At 31.9% G+C, this 16,085-nt stretch overlaps 4 protein-coding genes across 6 annotated transcripts in view; 2 read left to right on the top strand and 2 right to left on the bottom strand.

Annotated features, from left to right (window-relative positions):
- Nucleotides 1-287: 287 nt before the first annotated feature.
- Nucleotides 288-2,807, bottom strand: LOC141531971 (pescadillo homolog). The gene is made up of 2 exons (XM_074250100.1): nt 2,653-2,807; nt 288-2,106 (listed from the first exon to the last, which is right to left on the bottom strand). Exons 1-2 carry the CDS (start codon nt 2,674-2,676, stop codon nt 367-369), a joined length of 1,764 nt encoding a protein of 587 aa, XP_074106201.1. The 5' UTR covers nt 2,677-2,807; the 3' UTR covers nt 288-366.
- A 731-nt stretch (nt 2,808-3,538) lies between these two features.
- Nucleotides 3,539-5,913, top strand: LOC141531981 (uncharacterized). 2 transcript variants are annotated; one of them, XM_074250114.1, is made up of 4 exons: nt 3,539-3,814; nt 3,921-4,410; nt 4,871-5,545; nt 5,712-5,913. In XM_074250114.1, exons 1-4 carry the CDS (start codon nt 3,741-3,743, stop codon nt 5,733-5,735), a joined length of 1,263 nt encoding a protein of 420 aa, XP_074106215.1. In that variant the 5' UTR covers nt 3,539-3,740; the 3' UTR covers nt 5,736-5,913. The 2 variants fall into 2 exon arrangements, with proteins under 2 accessions (XP_074106215.1, XP_074106214.1); XM_074250113.1 differs by having other exon boundaries at nt 3,541-3,814; nt 4,871-5,562.
- Centrocortin (cerebellar degeneration-related protein 2-like) overlaps nt 5,906-16,085 on the bottom strand; it is a 23,561-nt gene continuing 13,381 nt past the window's right edge. For both annotated transcript variants that reach the window (XM_074250087.1, XM_074250088.1), the window contains 6 exons: nt 10,414-10,526; nt 9,414-9,562; nt 9,163-9,343; nt 8,783-9,057; nt 8,282-8,432; nt 5,906-7,583 (listed from right to left, as the gene is read on the bottom strand). In XM_074250087.1, the coding sequence (XP_074106188.1) occupies nt 6,399-7,583; nt 8,282-8,432; nt 8,783-9,057; nt 9,163-9,343; nt 9,414-9,562; nt 10,414-10,526 (2,054 nt within the window). In that variant the 3' untranslated portion in view covers nt 5,906-6,398. The remainder of the gene's footprint in view (nt 7,584-8,281; nt 8,433-8,782; nt 9,058-9,162; nt 9,344-9,413; nt 9,563-10,413; nt 10,527-16,085) is intronic.
- LOC141532004 (uncharacterized) lies at nt 14,066-15,112 on the top strand. The gene is made up of 3 exons (XM_074250155.1): nt 14,066-14,423; nt 14,757-14,879; nt 15,018-15,112. The coding sequence occupies exons 1-3, from the start codon at nt 14,281-14,283 to the stop codon at nt 15,085-15,087; spliced, it is 336 nt and encodes a 111-aa protein (XP_074106256.1). The 5' UTR covers nt 14,066-14,280; the 3' UTR covers nt 15,088-15,112.

Here is a 16,085-nt window from a genome sequence, read left to right as displayed (position 1 = left end):
TATAAATATAAAAATAATTATATACATTTTTACAATTCTTTATACCATTGTAATCTCAATTAGAATTAAGGAACAACGTATACCTGTACGAGATTAATTGTGAGAATAAACTTAACATTTTATTTCAATTATTTTGCCCACTTACTATAAATATATATAAAACAAAGTTTATCTCACAATATTGTAATACATCTAGACCTTAAATGTAACAATTGCTCAGTCGAGTAATAAAAACTTGTTTTTTATATATATATATATATATATATATATATATATATATATATATATATATATATATATATATATATAGAAAAAAATCTTTTTATTGATACTCAAAAATAAAAACCACAAAATTTTATTTAAATTCTAAGGTTTCTTCGCTTTTCTAGCTTCCTTCTTAGTTTTCTTCTCTTCTTCATCATGAATCCTCCGCTTCTTCTTTAGCAGCCATATTTCCTTAGCGCGCTTTTCGCGACCCGCGACCATGCTCTTGTAGAGCCCTCTGTGTTTTCTAGGGATCATTTTTTCCCTGAGACGGAACTCTTGCTTCTCTTGCTTGGCTTTAGCCCAAGGATCTTCTTTGACTACTTCACCCGGTTTAACAATCATTTTCTTCTTCTTTTTCATTCTAAGTTTCTCTTTGTCCTCTTCATCATCATCTTCTTCTTCTTCTTCTTCTTCCTCCATAACCTCTTCCTTCTCACTTTCCTTTTCTCCTTCCTCTTCTTCTTTATCTTCCTCATTATCATCATCATCATCCTCCTCCTCCTCCTCCTCCTCATCATCTTGCCAATTGGTCATCTTATAAGAAGGATCACGCATGGTTCTTTCTTCCGGAGGAATGTAAATCTGATCAAACTGGTTGTTAAATGGCGACAAGTGAGGCGGCAAGATGGCGCCCATTAAGTATTCCTCAACCGGCAACAACTCCATAGCATTAATAGAATCAAAGACCCACTGAGGCTGTACGTAGTACCTGGACAAGAATCTCTTTTCCATAGAAGGTCTGTCGGCAATCTGGTGAGTGATGCTTTCATCATTTTCATCATAAGTCGCTCCGACGAACAAGAGCTTGTCCCAAGAGACTTTCCCGCCAAAAGCCAGGATCGAGAAGACCAATTCCTGCCTAGGAACTTCGCGGTTGATATAAAACTTCAGATCCTTAAACAAAGTCTTCAAATTCCTCTTCTTCTCGGCTTCAATGCGCAACTTCTCAGCGTCTTCGTGGTCGGTAGCGGGGAACTCATCGGCAACTTCTTCTATCTCAGCGGAAGAGTCCATAGGAACCAAAGGAATGCTCAGAGCAGCGACGCGCTCGTCTACGTAAGCTTCCTCGTCAACTAGCGCCTTCTCGCTGTCAATTCCCGAGACTGTTAGCTTCGGCGGGTAAAACAGATTCAGCGAGTGGTAAAGTCGGAAATTGACGAACCCAAGCATGACGATGTAGAACTCTATGAAGGTAGACATTACTTTGAAGTCAACTTCAGCGCGAGATTGCGGCTCGAAGGAGAAATTGTGAGGCACGATCCAGGTTATTGTCTGGCCTTTGATTTCCGCTTGGTAGTAATAACCCTTTATCGACACAAATACCTTTCTCAGAGCCTTGCCGGCGATCACTGCGTGCATGAACTCCGTGGTTAGCTTGCGGCAGAGCACAGATTGGTCCCGGGGAATGTGGGCCAGAGATGGAAAGGTCGAGAACAAAAAACAGAGGGTGAGACAATCGTCTAGGTCACGGAGAGCGTCTATGAATGTAGGGTAACGCTCCTTCACGATGTGGTCCAGTTTTAGAGTCGGGTGGTTCGCTAAGTAGCGCTTCATGGCAGCGAAATCTTTCATTGCTTTGGCACGACCTACCTTCCGGCTAAATATTTTGTACTCTCGAAGTTTCCAGATTATTGGCTCGTGAAGCAGGAATTGAATGTCTTTCACGTGGTAAAGAGTTTTTATCCCAGACTTGCCTTTTTGCGCTCGCTTGCGGTTCCTTGGCTCGCGTGGGTAAATTCCTTTTAAGATACATAATTTTCTGAAGTCCTTTAATGACAGTTGCAATTTTTTTAACGCTGCTTTTCGGGTCAGGAACTGCGCTCCTTCTCCTGATTGGTACTGCAAGGCATTTTGTTGTTAGTATTGATAATAAATAATAAATATAAAATTTTTGTTTTATAAAAAATAGACAATTTTTTATGACATTCAAATTAACTAAAATTTGGCAATTTTTTAATAAACTAGGCCTAGAAAATTATTTTAAAAAATTGAATTTATAATTTTTTTAAGCTTCTAAAAATTTATTATGTCTCTAAATTTTTATATAAATTTTTTAATTAATTTTGATTTAAAAATTTGTTAAAAAAAAATTTTTTTTATTTTGCATCAAGTAAAATTATTTTACTTTATATTTTAACATTAATAAGAATATTTTAATAAATATTATTCATAAAATCATTTTTTTAATAAATTAAAAATTTTTATTTTAATAAAAAAAAATTGATAATTTTAAATACACGTTTTTTGGAAAAAAAAATTATTTACATGTTAAAAAATTTATAAAATTAAATATTTTAGTTAATAAATTAAATATAATAAAATAAATAATTACAAAATTGTATTAGTAATAAAACATAACCTTTAATAATAATATTACATATTTACCTTCTTTTTACCAATCGCCACCATGATTATTATATTCTAAAACTGATATATAAAATCAGTTAATAAAAAACTTAATTTTAACTATTATTTTAATAATTAATTAATTGTTTTGTTTAAAATTTCACTTTTGCACTTGAAAAACGTGGTTGGTGTAATTAAATCCACCCCAACAAGACCAACAATTGCCATGTGGTTGAAATAGGTTTGATGACAGAAAGATGGCGCGGTGGTCGATATTAAAATGGCGGGGAATTTTTTAAATGTTAAATATACGTTTTTGTAATTATAAAAATTGATAATAAAAAATAATAAAGACAAAATTGAAAAAAATGACAGTAAAAATTGTTGATAATTGAATTTTGACTCACCGGATCTGCAACTCTTGAAGTTTTTCTAGAAAAAAAAGAAATAATTTCATTAAAATAATTTTTTTTATTTAAAAAAAAAAATATAAAAAATAAAACTTACAATTGTTGAATTGAAAATATAATTTTTCTTCTTGAAAAGTCAATTTTCACTTCACTTCACTTAAAACATAAAATAATTTTTTTTTTTTTTTTAATTAAATCACAAAAAAAAATAATTTCTCACTTTTAACCACTTTAACACCACATTTAACACTTTTGTTAAATAAAATTAAAGAATTATCAATTAACAGCTAATTTTTTAACTTTAATGTAATAAATAAATAAAAGTAACAATTATGAAAATCAAAAATATAAAGAATACCCGAAAGAACGCGTCTTTTCCATCAGCCGGTCAGCCATTTTGTGACTTTTTCAATTTTCTCCCGTCATGCTCTCTGACCTGCGCCCTGGCGGCAAAATTTCAAACTAACTCGACAGACCGTCAGCAAACTTATAAAATAATTTACTCATTGATTATATAGTTTTAATAATCAATCCTCCGCCTCACATAGTTGCAATTTACCTGGTGTTTGTGCAAACTCCATTTTAATAAACTTTAATTAACAATTTCAATGTTACCGTAACGAATTTAATCAACATTACCACGTGAAAATAATAAAAAATAAAATAAAAACAGTTGACCGCCTGTCAACAGCCTTATATCAAGTAACCGTAAATAATATGGCCGATATGGCTCTCGACGATATTATTAAAAAGAAAAAATCACCACGAGCTCCTGTTAAGTCTAACCGTGGGTAAGTTTTAAAAATAATTATTTATTTTTTTTTTTTTTAATTTTTTTTTTTTATTAAAAAATAATTAATAAAATATTTTAATTAAACTAACCTTAAAATATTTTAGCGTACACAACGGCCCAGCTAGAGGTCGTCAAAGACAGAACGTCCCCGCGAGCACTCGTCCAAAACGACCAGAAGTAGTGACAGACGCCAGGATGAAGATAATCCAGAAGAACCGCGCGAAGCTGACAGACGCGAGAGATAAATTGGCAGAAATTGCCAAGCAATCGGACGCGAGATTGAAGTTGGAAAAATTGCGCTCCGGTTTTAAGAAACCCGGCAATTCTTTTGGCACTATTTCAAGAAAGTCGGGGCGAAATGGTAAGCTGCAGCTGAGTACTAACAAAATTCCACCTCTGCTGGGTAACTTGGCTCCGTACCCGTTGCCTGGAGCTGGACCTGGTCCTGGACATGGAACCAGGCATGTCATTCCCATGAACCATCTTGGGGGACAACACATGCCGGCTGGAGGCGGCAGGACTGTCAATTATCGTCCTCCTGTGGATTATCCAGAGGAACCGGTCTATCAGGATGATTATTCTATGGATCTTCAGGTAATTTTATTTTATTTTTAAGAAATTTAATTATTCTGAAGTTAGCTGTCAATTTTAAAAAAATTAATTACAATAAAAAAATGCTTCTAAAAATTTTCACTTGTAATTTTTATTAATTTTCACATGTGAAACTTTTTAATTAATTTTTTTTTAATAATTTAATTGCTACAAAATTAAAAAAAAAAATTTTTAATGTGAAATTTGATTAATCAGTATAATTAAAAAATTTTTAAATATTTATTTTTTCGTGTTCAGACGAAACAAAAGTCATTATTTAATTTAATAATTAATAATTTAATAAATTAAATAGGATTTACAATTTTTTTTATAACTAATTAATTTAATAAAAAAGTCTTAAAAATTAAACATCAAAATTTTTTAATTTTTTAAAATAATCATTAAAAAATTTTTTTTAATAAGAAATAAATTTTATATAATAATAAATAATAAAATATTTCAGGTTCCTTTGAGACGAACAGTCAGTAACGAGTATGCAGCCCCACCTCCGCCGCCTCCAGTCTTCGGAATGAAGAATAATCCATCATACGTGAACAACTGGTCGACGAAAAACAGCGTCAACACTTCAAGACTGGCCTCGTCGAGGCCAGTCAGCAGGTCTGTGCGAAAAACCGCGGAGCTAGACCGCCCTAGACAGCTAAAAGTGGTAGCCCGCGTGCCGCAATCTCTGCCGAAACTAGAACCCGCTTACCACGACGACGACTGGAGCTTCGAAAGCAAGTCCCGGACAATAATCGACGAAGAGGACCTGGAGGATGAAGACAAGTACTACAGAAGCTCCAGGCAGCCGGGAGTCAAGTCCAGGCTGGACAGCATGAAGTCCAGGCCGGAGATGAACTCTCGCAGCAAGAGCTCCCCGACTACTACCGGGTACAGGATCGTGGTCAGCAACCTCCAGGCCAATGTCACGCAGGAGGACATCAAGGAGCTGTTCGAGGACGTCGGGGAGCTCCTCATCTCAAGGCTAGTTCGACCTGGCACCGCGGAGGTCATCTACAAGACCCTCAAGGATGCTACCAAGGCCGTGGAGACTTACCACAACCGCCAGCTTGATGGGCATCCTATGAAGTGCCTCCTGGTGAATCCCAGGCCGAAGAACAACCCAACTGCTCCTGCTGTACGACCTCTTTCTGAGTAATTATTATTATTTTTTTTTTTTATTATTTTGAAGATTTTTAATTATAAATTTAATTTTTTCAAGCAAAGGTCTTGATTTTAATTCTATTATCATTTTTAATTTATTACTTAAAAATTAATAAATAAATAATAAATTAATTTTTCAGATCAAGAAGATCAGGAAGTACTAGCTACGTACAACCAAGTCTTGGCGCGGTGCACCGCGCTCTTTTTGACGACTGCCATAATTAAATTTCCAAATAAATTATTAACTCGGAAGCCTCCAATCAAGGGTACATTTTTTTACATAAACGTTGTAATAAATTTATTTACTAAAATTGTGTGTTGAATAAACTTCGTGTTCATTTATAGCTTGTTTATTAAATAATAATCATATAGTAATAATAATTTTAATAGTAATAATAATGCTTTAATTCGAGTACTAGTTATTCAATACAATACAAAAGCTATATCTACCGGTACCTCCCAAGTACCATCACAAAATATCCCATTCTCAATTCTAAATCTTCAATATTCATGGCACATTTAAAATGTCAAAATTAATATAAAATTCAAAAACATTTTTTTTAATAACTCTACTCATAAATTACCACTCACACTTAAATAATTATTTACAAAATATAAAATACTGAAAAGCTGCACAAAAAAAAAAAAAGATAATACAGGATATCATTCCAGATTATACTCATTGTTATCTGGATTATACTAGGTACTATCTGAAATTTTCCCCCCAGTATAATCTAAGATGATAACCAGTATCATCTTGTTCCTTCCATGTAGGTTAAAAAATAAAATCACTCGACAGAAAATTTCTAAAATTTTGACAAAATCGCTCAGTATCTACGAGTACAGTTGGCTGCTTTGGATTTGTTTGGCGTGCGAAGAGCTTCAGCATAAGACATCTCCAGGCGTCTGAGCCTCGCAACTTCTTCAGACGCGGTGCTGGGCTTGAATTCCAAGGAACCGTTGTTAGGAACATTGTTCGAGGAACAGAACCTGTGATTGTTCCTGGCTTCCTTGTTCCTGCTGGAGAACACATGAATAGTGTTCCCGTTCCAGTGAGTTCCATCCTGTTCCGCAGTGGTGAGAGGGCGGAACTTGATTCTGCGGTTGGGCTTGCCGGTTCCAGAAACGGGGCTCTGAGTTCCAGGAACCTGGTTCCTGGAGTTTGGAATAATTTCATTGGACTCATTGAAAACCTTTCTGTGGTGTTTCTTAGCAGTGTTCTTCTTGCGAACTTGAATAGAGAGGTAATCCAAGTGGTGACGCCGCTGGTTCCTGGGCGGTTCCTGGAACTTCTTCTGGTTCTCGTTCTCCTTCTCGGGCGTGGAGGCGTGAACCCGAATCACCGGCTCGGAAACAACCGAAGAGATAACAGAGGACAATACACTCTGCGTGTCATCCGTCAGTTCCTCCGGTTCCAGCGCATGTTCCTGGACAGGGTCGTCTCTCCGCGCAGACGCAGAAACGGTGCTGTCCAACAGAGGGAGCTTCTCTCCCTCGTCTTTAGCCTCTGCAGCGCGCTTCAGGATGCAGAAAATTTCACTGAACAGCTGACGGTACTCCGGAGTCTTCCGGAACCTGCTCTCGAACGGGCTGTTGTCGTCGTAGATGCTGAACTTGCAGTCCTCTCCGTCGGCGATGGAACACAGCAAGGAACCTAACCTACCGTCTGTTTGAGTCTCTTTGTTGCTCGTTTCGTCTGAGAACCCGGAGGATGAAGTCTCCGCCTCGGAGAAGTCTGTTGGGGTTCCGGAGAACGGCTTCTTCGGGTAGCGCCGGAACCCGTTCGTCTTCGGTTCCGGGGCAGTCTCTGATGGCGCTGTTTGCAAGCTGTTAAAGTCGCCGGACATTTCTAGTTCTTCTTGCAGCGACATGCAAGGGGGCGTTGGTGATGGCTTCTTTCGAGCTACTGGTTGGCGCTGGACTTCTAGTAAAGCTTCGTATTTTTCTACTAGTACTCGGTACGGGTTTGCGTCTGGTTTCAATTGTTCTTTTGAATCCGGTGTGTCAATGTCCTAAACAAAATTTTTTTTTAACAATTTAAATTAATTTTTTTTTATTTAATTAAATTAAATTATAATTAAATTAAATTATAAAATTAAAAAATAAATTTATTTAAAAAAATATTAATTAGTAAATAAAAAAAAAAAACTTAATGTTAATAAAATATTTTATTTATACAAAAAAAAATGTATAAAAATATTATATGACTAGACACACTACGAGAAAAAAATTAAAATACTAACTACTGCTAATTAAAACCTGAAGCAATTAAATTAATTTGAGCATGTTAAATAATTGTTAATATTTATAAAAAATATTAAAAATAATTTTTTTTTCTAAGTTAATTTTTTTAAATTAAAAGAAAAAAGATTGTTGAGGATAATTAGCGGCAATTGGAACGAACTAGTGAGTAGTCTAATAATATAACGATGGACGTGGCTGGGGACATCCAATAAATTTCTATAAAAAGTGTTGATCTTAACGACTAAATTCCAGAGCCGGTTAAATATTGTTCTGGTGTCGGTTTTGTTCTTTTGTGTTGTTAAATTTTTACTGTTTGTTGGTGTTGCCTGGAGAAATAAATCATGGATTAACTAGTCAAGCAATAAATGCAAAAAGGGTAAAATAATGAAATTAATACTAAAAATTAAAAAATTGGACAATTGTCGAAGAGCTCTCTCACAAAAAAGAATAAAAAAGTGTCAAGTACCTCGACCAAAATTTCCGAGTCTCTCTGGCTGTTGAGGTAAGACTCTGCCAAACTGATGTCATCATCTTCCTCGGCGTCGAGCATCAGCGATAATTCGTCGTGAGGCCTCGCGTCGTAACCTCGGAGACAGCGACCGCATAACTTGCCTTGCCTTTAAAAAAAAAAGGATTACAATTTTTTTAAATATTGATGTTTTTAAAAATATAAACTCATTCTGATGTTATACTCATCGAGAGCTTTCATTTGAGTACCCACATGCATTTTTGATATATTTTTCATATATACATATATATGATATATATAAATATATAAAATATATGAAAAATTGATGTGGGTACTCAAATGAAAGGTCTTGAAGAGTATAATGTCGGGGTGAGCTTACATTTTAAAAAATGTCAACAGTTCACAAGATACAAGGTCATTTCTTTAATTAACCGTCTAGAGATAAAGCATTTTTAAATGCAGTATAATTATTATAATTTAACGATGAAAAATAATTACCTGACTTCTTCCAGGGTATTAATTTCATCTTGCAAGTTCTTCATATCCTGGGCCTTGTTGCGCCACTCATTAAGCTGCTCCTCGAGTGCGCGATTATCCTTGAGTATTCCCTCGAGCTGCTGCCGCAGCTCAGATACTTTTTTCTGCTCTCTGGCTCGCTGGTTCCGCGTCTCCTGCAGTTGAATCAGCAGCTCATTCACCTCGTCATCTTCCGAGCCGTTTGTTCGCGCATTTAAATCACCCGGAGACGTCTTGGACGGACTTTTTACAGCTGTCTGTTCCAGGAGACAATTATTATTATCATCAATAATTTTTTTTCCATCAAAATTAATCTAAGAAAAAATTTTGGCTCGTTAAAAATAATGAATAATTATAATTACCTGGTGTATGCTGCCATTATTCGAAATCTTCGTCCAGGTCGTCTCCTCGGTGGATTTGGCAACATTGTTCTGCTTGCTCTGCAGCTTTCGGATGTAGTTTTCATGCTGCGTCTTCAATTCGTCGATTGTCTTTGACAGCTCCTCGCACTTTGCCTCAAGATTTTCGATTGTTAAACATTGGCTAGAAAATAATAAAAATTATTTAATTAATTACTTTTTTTTTTTTTTTTTAATTAATCAACAATTAATACCTTTTAACGAGTTTTTTGTTGGCTGTACTTTCGACAACGAGTCTATGGTTGGCACGTTCTAAATCTTGGATGCTTACTTCTAATTGTTCGTACACTTTTAGTCTTGAATCTGTCACTTCCCTCAGCGCTGCATTTTGTTTTTTTAAATACTGAAAAAAAAAAAATTTTTTTTTTTAATTTTCATAACTGAGAAATTATATTATTTAATTCTAAAATTTTTTATTATTTTTTTTATTGAAATTTTTGAATAAAAAATTTTAATTATTGTTTTTTTTAAGTTTTTATCGAAAAATATCAATTTTTTTTTTTATAATAATTTAATTAATATAAAATTATTAAAAAAATTTTATTGTCATAAAATTTTATGCAATATATAATTAAATAATTTTTTTTAATTAAAATTTTGAAAAAAAAAAAAATTAATTGACTGACTTAAAAAAAAAAAAAAAAAATTGAAGATTTAATTAAAGAAAAATAAAAACTTAAAGAATGTAATGATGTGAGTCGCGGAAGTGGTACCACATGATTAGATGGCATCACTCAATTGTGTACAACACTGTAATTAATTTAATTTCCTGAATGAAAGTTACGCTCTGGATCCCCGTAATTCAAAGATTCGCGATTCGGATACCTGAAAAAAAATTCAGCAACTAAAACTGAATCGTGTAGGCGGTTTTAATTGATGGCTCAATAAAAAATGAAAAGTGATCGAACAAAACTGAAAGTCACCTCGTTAACTTCCCACGTTAATTCATCGCCTTATATATCTTACTATTATATATATATATATATATATATATATATATATATATATATATATATATATATATATATATCACACGTCCACGCTCACTCTCGAGTCTTTACTCAACTTGGCAATTTATATTTACATCATTTACACCATCACCATTTATTCATACACTTATACTTAATGAAAAACAAAAGTAACTGATGGTGTGCAGTAATCCCGACAAGTTTGTAAGTAAAAAAGGTTAATCACCTCGATTTCCTGAGCCTGCTCGTCAATCGTCGTCTGATGGGCTTTCAAGCTTGTTTCAAGTTCCTTGTTACGTTCCAGAAGTGTTTTACCCAGCTCTGCCGCTAACTGAAGATCTGCAACACAATTAATAAAAAATTATTGCTGGGATTCCGATGTCAATGATGTAAAAAAGAACCGCATTCCGGTTTTTTTATTATTTTTCTTAGGAATTTTATTTATTGCATCATTTTATATTATTATTAATAATAACTGGAAATTTTGCAGTCACTACGTGATTCACTGCCGTAACTTGTGAACTATGAATAATTAAAATTGTTGCACTGTACTTTCTTAAATAGCGACGTTTTTAAAGATATAAGCTCATCCCTATGTTACACTCATCAAGAGCTTTCATTTGAATACCAACATGAATTTTTTATATATTTTTCATATATACATATATATAAAATATATAAATATATAAAATATATGAAAAATTGATGTGGGTACTCAAATGAAAGGTCTCGATGAGTGTAATGTCAGTGTGAGCTTATATCTTTAAAAATATCAATATTTCACAAGATACAAGGTCATTTCTAAATTATTTATCTAGAGATATTTTCGAATCCAGCCTAAATACTTATAATCATAAATTAACTATCAGTAAAAATTAAATGAAACCTTGAAAAGTCACAAATTCAAGTCAAGACTTTTACAATTACACTAAATTTCACAAAAAAAAATTGATTATTATTATTATAAAATTTTTTTTGTTTTTAAAATATCAAAATAATGAAAAAAAAATTTTTTTTTCATAATAATAATAATAATAATAAAATTATTATATTAAAAAACATAAAACCTTATGTTACTAAAATAATTTTCCATTAGAAAAAAATGGTCCCAGCCAGGATTCGAACCCTGTTCTATTCCATTTAAAAATAAAGTAGCCTATTATTTCATCGTACTGCAATAAAAAACTTGAATTATTTTTGATAAAAACGCATTTTGTTTTTTTAATAAACAATTTAAATTTCTGTGAAATAATCCAACAGAAAAAAAAGAAGGATATTAAATTAAAAAGAAGAATTTATGTAATACCTAATCATACACGACAATTCCCCTTAATTTGCTATTTCCTAAGGCAAAAAAAAATAGTAAATTATATAAACATAATAATTAATAATTAAAGATCGTTATAACTGGTCTCATGAATATTCAACGTTATAAAAGTATGTGTTGAAAATAAAACTGAAATTTTATGCAAAGATAAAACTTTAGAAAATTTTTTTCTGTGGCTTGAAAAAAATTAAAATTTACCTTCTGGACCTTGAAGGCAAGCCAACTCGATAGAATAATCCCAACAGTCCAATGAACTCAACTGAGGAGGCTCCCAAACAACGTCAACACTTTGACCACTCATTTTCCCACACTAATAAATCCCCAGAACTAAAAAAGCTCCCTAAGAATCCAAAAGTCACCCAGCGGAGGAACTTCACATTACATTATAAGTAAGTAGAGTCCAATTTGACCAAAATAAAGATCATTTTTAGACCATAGATACCCTAAATAATTGAAGGAATCAGCGAAACTTGAATAGAGCCCGATCAATCTGTATATGTACGGCAAGACCGGTTTAAGATCGGACCGTGACTGCCCGGAATAAGAGCTGAAGTACTTGCAACGAGAACGTAAGGATGCTTTATAAGTGTAAGCACAAGTACTCGCTGGATAGAAGTGAATGCTGCGAACTGGATATGGATGCACTGAGCGAAAATATCCAGTCCTTATTCTCACTTATCCACAACACGAAGCAACAACCAACCAGCAACAAGCAACGTGGTATGACCAGGTACACTTACTTCAATACTACAACTGTGAACTGAGAGGAGCTATGCATTACCAGTTAGAGTATTCCAGTGCCCAGTGGTGGTTTACTCCCCCACCTAAAGCCCTTTCTCTTTGAACCTGTCCCTACTTACTCAACAAGTGTTGGTGCACATACACTCGCATTTGGCATTTTAAAACTACCTGCTGTAAGCTATACATTCATCTAGATTTGCCTTTTTTACATACCTAACTGATATTTACCTTATCAGCTTTGTTCCTCGACCTTTCATTAGTTTCCAATTTACCTACTCCTTAAAAATCTAAAATTTTAATCGATTTATAAGTATTATAGCCTTTTTATCTTTTACCATTATTTTTTCACTCAAATTACGCACTTTAAACAAGAAAACTAATGTCTTAGGCTATTACAATCCTCGGGACACTTTTTCCGATAATTAAACTGACCGTATCTTTTAAAATAATGCATTTATATACAAGATTTAATTTTTTTTAACTTCTACAGCACAATATTGATGATTCTACTAAAAAGATTTGTTTAATTCGCTTTTGTTTAAGTATTAAAAGGATTTTTATGCTAAAACTGGAAGCATCAGCTGGTAGACACGCCGCCATTTTGTTGGAAGAATTTAAAAAGGATTAAAGGCGCCAAAATTTTAAATTATAGTAATTTAAAATTTTTTTTTATCAATAAAAATTTTCTATCTATTTTTTAATTAATAGAGCACTATAAATTGATAATTAATTTTTTTTCCTAATGGTTTAATTAAAATTAAGTGCTATAAATCGTTATCAAATGCAATTAATCCCGGGTTTTTTTTATATTTAGTTCGACATTGTATTACATTGAAGTAACGTTAAAAAAATGGGTAAGTAGCTTCTTAATTTAATTTATTTAAAAGATTTTTTGTTTCTTTTAATAATTAAAAATTTATTTAGCAGGTAAATACGTAGTGTTAGTATTTGTACTAATTATAATAAATCTAGTTTCTCTATCCTCGTTACAACTTAAATTTAAGGTGTGTAATAAATGATTAATAATTGTTATATAATTTACTAATTAAATATTTGTATAAATTTTAGCGAGAATTGAAGATTGGAAATTCTGAAAATATAATTGTAAATGAAAAAGTAGCATTTTATTATTTGGCATATACTCATGGAAAATATATGAAGATTGATCGCAATATTGGAGTAATTTTATAAATTTATTATTATTATTACTGGCAATCTTAAAAATGTCTAGCTCACAAGACGGACACAAAATTTTTCTTATTCTCTTAACCATATAGATTATAATAATTATTATTTTTTTAAGTTATTGGCTTCACCAGCAACTGTCAAAAATTACAGCAACAAAACAAATCATATAGGTATTTATAAAAATTAATTTATTACATCAATAATAAAATTTTTAAGCCCCAAATTTTTTTTTTTTTTTTTTTTTTTTTAGGAACATACTTTTAAATTTATTATTAATATGCAACTATGAGATATATAAAAAATCAGGACCAATGGCTTTTGAAGAGCTAGAAATGGAATTATGGACAAATGTGGATAGATATTTCCAAAAATTAAACTAGCTATTTCTGGAATTGTTTTTCCAACAGTAAGTACTTTACGACCACAATTATCAATTACATCCTTCAATTTACTAACTGGATAGCCATATTGCAGCGCGAGGGTATATTACCTGAACCAAACGTAATAGCCGGCGAAAAGTACTACATCAGCAACGAGACTTTGTCGAATGTGAGTAAATGGTTGAAAGATAATGAAGGAAACTTTGAAGACATTAATTATGACGCGTTTGTATACGTGACAAGGTAAGTTTTTAAAAATTATAAAGACTAGAATGCTCAATGACTAATTTGAAGGTTGAACATTTATTAATCACGAGAGAAAGCTAATTTAGATCTCCAAATTACTGTTAGTATACTTAGTTATCTTAGTAAACTGTTATTTTAATCGTTCCGCTCAAATAGTTCGCCGCTGAAGCATTATGATGACGACAGACAGAGATATGTTAATGACAACTATATGACAGCTCCATTTGTCTGTGATTACAAGAATAATAAGAAAAGTGAAGCGACTAGGCCTCCTGGAGGAATTTTTTATTATAATAATGATAGAGACAAATTTGGGATTAATAATATTTACGGGACACACTTTATTGCTGAAGGGTGAGTTTTTTGAGCATTCCCGTTTTTATTAATCCGCAAAAATTACTCATTAAATTTAGCTGTCACTTCAATATTGTTTTAATTTTTTTTAACAAATAAATTATAGCAAAAAAAAAATTGGACTTATAGAAATTTTAATAAATTAAAAATCCAATTTTTTAGAACAAATTTTTTTGTTTAAAAAAAATTATCAAGTAAATAATAATTTTTTTTTTCTTGGAATGGTAGTTTTTTATATCTACAATCATTATCAATACAATACATAAATTAATCAAAAAAACAACGGGAATTTTTTTAAATTTAATTTAAAAAAAATTCTAATTAATTATTCAGATTTGGAGTTTCTTATGATCAAGATGTTGGGTGCCAAGGCGGTTATGTTATGGACAATTGGGACCGAAATTATGATTCTTCCTGGTCTGGATGTTCATTGTCGGCTTTTCAGAAGATGGAAAAGTATTAAATTAATTTATTAAAAATTGCATTTATAATTTATGAAATTTAATAATTTTTTCAACAAATAAAAAATACAATTTTTAATACGAGAATTATTTATAAGGTCATTGAACTTTTATGTGTTTTTCTATTTTTCAGAAATTCATCTTATTCCTGTTTGAAGTGGACCCTGGAATCCATAAATTCAAAACAGGACTACGACGATTAATAAAAAATGAAACAATTGTTTATGTAGATATTTAAGAACGAAAATACAACTTGTCCTCATTTAAGCAACAGTGAACAACCGATTTCTCAGCATAGCTCACGCAACCGGTTTTTCAAATACACTTGTCTTTATACATTACGTAAATGTAATCAAGGACTACACATACTGCTACGTTAGACCGTACATTGTATGACAAAATGACAATATTATATATTATGAATCTAATGTATCAGATATACAAAACTCGGATGCGTTTCTACCGTTGCCATTTAAAAAAAAAGCTAGCATATTTACATACTAAGCTTTTTGCAACGGGAAACTTTGTTAATGCCGGCAATAAATTTCATAATACCTTTATGGTTTATGAGCTATCTCTCATTAGTGCTGCGGGCGATTGTTTTTACAGTTCGAAAATATTTTAGTGAGTTATTGCGGATTTTTAAATTCTTGATATCAAATAATTGCGATAAGTATTCTTTATGTTGATGCACTTTCACCTGTTGAAATATCAGAAGAAATTCCGAAATTGCATTAACCCTGTACCGAGATAATTCGATTTATTCAAGTTAACTTTGACCTATACTCGTAGAAAAAATTAAAAAAAAAAAAAATTGACACTTTTTTCAGAAAAAATTAATTTTTTCATAATTTTAGCAACAAAAATTAATTTAAAAAATTTTTTATTACTATTTAATAAAAAAATTAATTAATTTTTTTTTTTTGTCAACTTTAGAAAATTTTTTTTTTTTTTTAAAGTGACTGAAAAAAAATTTTATTTCTTCTAATAAATAAAATTTAAAACAAATTAATTAAAAATTTTTTTTTAATGTATTGTAAAAAAAAGAAATATTAATTAATTTTTATTCTTCAGATTTTGGACTTGGTACTTTGAATTTTTGATTAATAATTCAGGATGATGAATAAAAATAAAAATAAAAATGTATAATTCCCGACTCTTGGAATTGAACTTTGGTCGATAAATAAAGTACTAACTGTTG

The sequence above is a fragment of the Cotesia typhae genome, unplaced genomic scaffold (assembly GCF_013202065.1).
Source record: "Cotesia typhae breed Kobodo isofemale line unplaced genomic scaffold, CoteBio_Ctyphae contig_50, whole genome shotgun sequence".
In the NCBI taxonomy this organism is placed as follows: domain Eukaryota; kingdom Metazoa; phylum Arthropoda; class Insecta; order Hymenoptera; family Braconidae; genus Cotesia; species Cotesia typhae.
Note: the sequence above shows the minus strand (reverse complement) of the source record. Positions and strands in the feature narration are given on the sequence as shown.